The sequence below is a fragment of the Thamnophis sirtalis genome, unplaced genomic scaffold, assembly GCF_051295495.1.
Source record: "Thamnophis sirtalis isolate CommonGarterSnake01/CBP01778 unplaced genomic scaffold, rThaSir2_p1.2 scaffold_5, whole genome shotgun sequence".
NCBI classification, from domain to species: Eukaryota; Metazoa; Chordata; class Lepidosauria; order Squamata; family Natricidae; genus Thamnophis; species Thamnophis sirtalis.
The window spans coordinates 135813022-135820070 of NW_028261385.1; the positions used below are offsets into that span (position 1 = coordinate 135813022).

The following is a 7049-nucleotide window of genomic DNA, read 5'->3' on the forward strand; positions in this document are numbered from 1 at the left end:
AGGTGGGTCTTTCAAGTAAACACAAGGCAGAAGAGTTACAGGCAAACACAAGTAGCTAGTTTCATTTCAGCAGACAAGCCCAGACAGACTGTTTTTTTTACTTCTCAGCCAACTGCATTAGTTTTAATTCTCAGCTAAGCCATGCCCAGACTCCAAGCTTAATTCTCTGCACAGAGTGAGATCTGTTGAAGCTTCCATTGGCTGACTTAGTTGCTAGGCCTATTCATTGGCTGACCTTGTTCCCATGTCTCTTCCAGTCATGAATATTTTAACATTGAAAATATTGATGGATATCCATTGATGGATATTGAAATCCATCTGGATTTTATATATGGGTGAAAAGAGATTAGACCAGAGAAGTAATGATTAAACCTGTATTCATGACACCAGTTTTGCTGTATGCATGTTGTTATAACAGCTACTTTAGAACTAATGAATTAACAATTTAAAATATTCTATTAATTGAAGGTAAAAAAGCCCACATATATCTCAAGGACACTGTGCAAAAGTCAGTCTATGTATCCTAAATTTGTGAAATGTGATTTCACCCATATAAAACCTTTCCTTTCTAGGTACATCCACCTACAAATATGAAGGCAACCGTTTCACAGTAAATGCACAGTATGATTTAGCTCATCCTGACCTAAGTGGAAAATATAAAGGTGTCTACATTGTAGAAGGTGACAGGTAAATATACTCTCGCAAAGTGAAGGCAAATATACATGTCCAAGGACAATGTTACAGGATCAAAATCTGAGTCAAAGAATGTGCTTGCCGTGTACATTTCTTGAACAGAAATGATTGAAGCCTGGGAAACAGGCCCCTTGTCTGTCAAGAGGAGTGCTGATTTACCACCAGCCGAGGTGGCGCAGTGGTTAAATGCAGCACTGCAGGCTACTTCAGCTGACTGCAGTTCTGCAGTTCGGCTGTTCAAATCTCACTGGCTCAGGGTTGACTCAGCCTTCCATCCTTCCGAGGTGGGTAAAATGAGGACTCGGATTGTTGTTGGGGGCAATATGCTGACTCTGTAAACCGCTTAAAGAGGGCTGAAAGCCCTATGAAGCGGTATATAATATTTATGATAATATTTAGCAGGCTTCTTTCCCAGTGGAACTGGATTTGGCCTACAATATCATTTATTTTATAGAACACCACCAACACTTTCCTTTTAACTGTCTTTGATAGAATCACAGCGCTTCGAGTACGACTGTTTGAAATACTGTGCCATGTTGACTTTTAAAATTATTCTTTCCATCATATCAATTCAAGATCATACCATTTAATGATTCAATAGAGTAATTCAACCATTTGCAGTTAGACCTTACGACCACAATTGAGCTCCAAACTTCTGTTGTTAAGTGAGGCATTTATTAAGTGAGCTTTGCCCCATTTCACAGTTTTTCTTGCCACGGTTGTTAAGTGTATCACCGCAGTTAATAAGTTAGTAATCTGGTTGTTAAGTGCCCTCCACATTGACTTTGCTTGTGAAATGGTCGCAAAAGGGGATCGCATGACCTTGGGACACAGCGACAGTCGTAAGTATGAACCAGTGGCCAAGAACCTGAGCTTTGATCACATGATCATGGGGATGCTGCAAAGGTCATAACGGTGAAAAACGCTCATAATTCACAGTTTTTGTAACTTTCAACGGTCCACTGTGTGAACTGTTACAAATTGAGAACAACCTGTATAATAGGCTATTTTTTTTAAAAAAAAATTGCTACTTTGCATTAATGAGTAATTAACTTATCCTGTGATTACTTTGTGTCTCTTTTAGACTTATTCGGGACACAGCATCCCTGGACATCACCAGTCCAACTTTCACGGATGTCCAAATGCGCTTCCAGCGAGATGATTCAAGCGTTTCTACATTGATATCATCTCCTTCAACTGGTACTCTTCGTATTCTTATCAGTCTGGACTCCAGTGTTCTCAACAGCAAGATTGCCTACCAACCTCAGGTAGGCAAGATTAAAATTAAGACTATGCTGCATAGTTCAAATGACCTTTAGTTTTATCCTGACCAAGTTGGACTGACTTCAGTGGGACCTACGTCTGGTTACTGTCATTAAAGCCCCCACTAATTTGCTCTTACCTGCAGCTTTGATTTGTCCCTCCTTACACAAAGACATTTTTTTCAGCATGGCGAAGTCCAACATTCAGGCACTAAAGTAGAAAGATGAAAGGGAATGTTAACTCTATTATTTCCTTTAATTTATTCTGAAATGCTCCCTTGATCAAATGTCTCCTTAATCAACAGCCCTGTCAGAACCTCCACAATTAGAGGCCAGTAAAATGTTAATGTTGTTCCCCGTATGTATTCAATTGCTATCATTTAGTTGGCATATAGAGACTGATTAATTCAAAAGGCATACTGAGTAAGAATAAGTGCATAATATTGTGTTGATGTGCATGTACAGTATACGTGTATGCGTATAAATACACCTATAAACATATGTATAAGCTAAACATTCAGATACCCGAATACTGACCCAATTAAGGAATACTTAAGTAGTCTCAATACTGACTATCAGTATTGATAGTGATAAGAAGTGTAGCCATCAGTGCAACTTTTATTAGTTATGCAGTGCACTACTCAATCCTACTACAGGTCTATTTCATACAAATGCAAATAATACAAATACAGATAAAGATTCAGATACAGAAACAGAAACAGAATAGATATAGAATAGAATATAGAATAACAGAGTTGGAAGGAACGTTGGAGATCTTCTAATCCAACACCCTACTTAGGCAGGAAACCCTATACCATTTCAGACAAATGGTTGTCCAATACCTTCTTTAAAACTTCCAGTGTTGGAGCATTCACAATTTCTGAAGGCAAGTTATTCCACTGATTAATTGTTCTAGGTTGGTTCTTTCATTGATTAATTTCCATCCATTGTTTCTTGTCCTGCCCTCGGGTGCTTTGGAGAATAGCTTGACACCCTCTTCATATCCCCACATATTGGAATACTGCTATCCTGTCACCCTTAGAAATTTCTTCTTAGATCCAGGTTGCTTCTCTCCTTGGTTAATATGAACAAGAGAGATATTGTGGTGCAGTTCAAGATCTCTTTAAACAGAACTCAGTGAATGAGCACTGTAGCCATAACACTTTTTTTTTTCCATTCAGTGCTTAAGGGCTTTTGTAATACATCTACAGCAGATGTGTAGTTCAGTTTGTTATTACCATTTCTTTAAAAGACCGAAAAATAGAAACAGAACTAGTATCTGTAATTTCCAGTAGAAATGTTTCGTGACCTGACAAATGCACGCCCGACACAAGCGCGCCAACAAAACCGCGGTGATAAAACCGCGACGTCAACAACGCGCCCACAACAGCGCGGCAACAAATGTGCGCCCACAAAAGCGCAATTAGGGTTAAGTTAAGGGTTATGGTTATGGTTAGGGTTAGGGTTAGGGTTATTACCTTGTTTTCACGTTGTTTGTTGATGGCGTGCTTTTGTCGGTGCGCATTTGTTGGTGCGCTGTTGTGGGCGCAATTTCGACGTCGCGGTTTTCACGCCGCGGTTTTGTCAGGGCACTTTTGTCGGGCGCGCGTTTGTCAGTGAACTGAAATGTTTAAGTATTTTTTTTTTAAAAAAGCCTAACACTCATTAATGTGAAATGGGATACAACAAGTACCAGCACATGTTAAAGCAACATGGACTGATTAGGCCTGATCCATCCATTCAAAAGATTCTTGGCAGAGAGGTGGCAAATAAATTTAACAAATAAATAAATAAAAGATCCTAGGATACCTTCTGTCCCTTCTGTTCTGTTGCAATTCTGCTAATTATCAGTACCATCATCTCTGTCATTCGCTATCTGGATTTAAAATCAAATCTTAAATAACATCAAAATGCAAAGTGTTGGCCAAGGATTTCAGATAGAAACTGAATCATTTGAGTACTTTTTTATAAAATGGTACATTTTTAACAATTCTATATCAATTCATAAATGGAATCATCACATTATGGGTGGATGATTGCTCTGAAAAGAAATGCTTGTGCCAACAAGGTAGACACGTTACTTATATTTTTATATGCTGTGCTTTTTCATTTCAAATTCTTTCAAGGTACTATAAAACCAGCCAAAATATAACTGATTTCATTTAATGCAACACTGAGTAAATGTCTTGTTCCGTAACAAAGTAGAAAATCCTTCATACAAATTTTATTTTGCATTTACAGTCTAACCCTCGGAATGAAAAGGACATCTTAAAAAGTGAAATATCCTTCAAAAATCCAGAACTGATTCAAATCAAAACCAACTGGGAAGAAAATGCTGTTCCAGAGTTCCTTGAAGGTTTAAAAGAGAAGGTCCCTAAAATGGCCGATGCTTTGTACCGTGCTGCTGACAAGTACCACCGTGAACATACAGGCATGGAAATCAGCTCTGCTGCCTCAAAACTGAAGACTACTCTGAGAAGAAATATTAACAGCACCTACATGAACACAGTAAACAGCATCAGTGAATTAGAACAACAGCTTCATGAAGTAACGAATCAGGTCACAGGACAATACGAACAGATTAAGGCACAATCCAAAAAGCTATACAACAAAGCTGCAGACCAAGCTAGCCAAATAGATTATGACCAGATCAGAGCCCAATTTTGGGATGCCATAATGGATGCAATAGCAGAATACCATAAACAAATAAAACGTCTCATTGACTCCGCCATTGAGTTTTTGAAGGTAACAAGATTCCAGGTACCAGGCCTTCCTGGGAGGCACACCGGTGAAGAACTTTATGTGAAAATGACTGAAAAAGTAGCAAAAGCTGTAGATCAGTGCATTACAAGAGTGCAGGAATATTTTGATTCTTTGGTTGCCTTTGTCAATAAAGCAGAAATTAAAATCCCAGCTTCCTCTGAGGTAATCAAAGGCAGTGACGTACTTGCAGAAATCAAAACATTTTTAACCCATGTACAAAAGAAAGCTAGTCAGATATTTGTTGGTCTCCGGGAGATTGACTTTGCACAACATCTAAGAAACCTAAAAGAAGGGATTCAGCAAGTCTTCCAAAAGATAGAAGAGCTTATCAGAAACTTACAAGCTCAAAACTATGACGATCTGAGAGAGCAAACAAAAAAACTGCTTGTGATGTTCTTACAGGGCCTGAAGAGCGTAGCAGGTGACGTAAAATATTTCGCTCCTCGCATTGAAAACATTATCCAGAATACTTTCTCCGACATTTCTAATAAGTTAGAAGACATTCTGCACGGCATAAGAGATTTGAGGAAGGAATATTTTGACCCAAGTGTTGTTGGATGGTCAGTAAAATATTATGAAGTGGAAGAAAAACTGATCAACTGGCTGAAGACTTTTTTTAATACTATACTCGAGTGGCACACCAAATGGATAAACGATACTGCTAACTGGATGATAAGCCTGACAGACCAAGCAAAAGAAGTTCTGGAGAACCAAGAAAAACTTGCTGAGCTTTCTAAAACTGCACATGAAAAGATCCAGTATTGGTCTAAAGTAGCCAAACAGAGAGCTGCCAAACAAAACCAACAGGTGCAGGCAAAGTTGCAAGAGTCATATGAGCAGCTTTCCAATTCTTATGGAACACTCATCAGTGAGACAAAAAGATTGATTGACTTGACAATTGAGAAGTACACTACATTCTTCCAATATCTCCAGAAGCTACTCGATTGGCTTGAGAAAGTGACAGCTGATACTTTGAGGCCCTACATAGCTGTTCGCCAAGGAGAGCTCAGAATAGATATCCCGAAACCGTTCAATTTGTCAGCAATTTATCAAGGCCCAGCAAGCGATGAAGACCTTCAACAAAAACAAACTATTTTGGTAAGACCCTGATCTAAATGCCACCCAAAAAATAAATAAATCGGTGAGCAGCAAAATTTCATGGATCTGTAGATTTATGCCCGGGCAACTGTGAAACAGATCAAGCAGAATGTACAGATGTACTCACAGAGAGGGGCGAGGATGATACAAATTGTGATCACATATTTAAAGGCAGCAATCTGAATTTCTGCACTATCAGTAAACTATTTTAAGCTGTTGTATATGAAAACTAAATAATCTGTGAGTCAGTTTGTTCCTCTGCAAAGTCAATAAATGAATTCATTTATTTCCTCTTATTGTCCTTTATTATAGGTTTTACTTGTGGGAGCTAGTTCATGATCCAGTTTGTTAACAAAAGGTTTTACACTGGCTTCAGAGCACAAATCACCCCTTGTTGTTTAATATATTTTGCAACTGATCTTAATAAATATTGGCAACTCTACAGAATAAGATAGAGGTCACACTAAATTAAAGAATGTAAATTATAAATAATTTTCAATTGGGAATAGAACAAGGGTTCCTAAAGCCCAAAAAAAGAAGAGATTGTAGACAAATACGGGGATGAAATCTATGCATTCTATATAAGAAAATAAAAATGATTCAGATGAATTATTTTGCATGCCAAGTAGTCATTGCTTTATTTCTGCCCCAAATAGTTCTTTTTCCTATCAAGGTTCAGCACCAGACTTGTAAAAATATTTTTTTCCTTTATTAACCAAATTAATATTTTTTTCAGAACATGTGCACATATTTTTCAGAACATGTGAACATTTTTTTGTACTTCTATTCATCTTGTGCAATGTTTTCATTCTTATTCCACTCCAAGGACAGCCTTGGCAATTCCTGAAATGAGTTCTTTCTTCATGCACATGTAATGGCAGTTCATGCTTTATTGCATTAGTGCTACATCTTCCGGGGGGGGGGGGGAATGCAGTGTTTCATAAGCAAATTCATAATCTGCTGCTCAGTATTTAAAGATGTAGGACATCCTTACAGAAAGCTTACAATATTTAGCCCACAGGTTTGAAAGTTATCATTTCTGATAGCAAAATATTTGAGCTTAATTATTTATTTTGTTTCATGTTTTGTTAGAATGTTATGTACTAGAACTAGAGTTCAAGCAAATAGGCTTCCTTCTCCTCTTTTCTTTCTACTGACAGAATAAAAATATTATGTAATTTCAGTAAAAAAAATATGTGTGTGTGTGTGTATCTTTTAATTGAACTATTCATT

At 37.7% G+C, this 7049-nt stretch overlaps 1 protein-coding gene across 1 annotated transcript in view; it reads left to right on the plus strand.

The window, feature by feature from the left end:
* APOB (apolipoprotein B) overlaps window positions 1-6102 on the plus strand; it is a 52897-nt gene extending 46795 nt beyond the window's left edge. The window contains exons 26-28 of the mRNA XM_087716964.1: window positions 573-687; window positions 1778-1961; window positions 4197-6102. Coding sequence (XP_087573090.1) covers window positions 573-687; window positions 1778-1961; window positions 4197-5828 — 1931 coding nt within the window. The 3' untranslated portion in view covers window positions 5829-6102. The remainder of the gene's footprint in view (window positions 1-572; window positions 688-1777; window positions 1962-4196) is intronic.
* The last annotated feature ends 947 nt before the right edge of the window (window positions 6103-7049 follow it).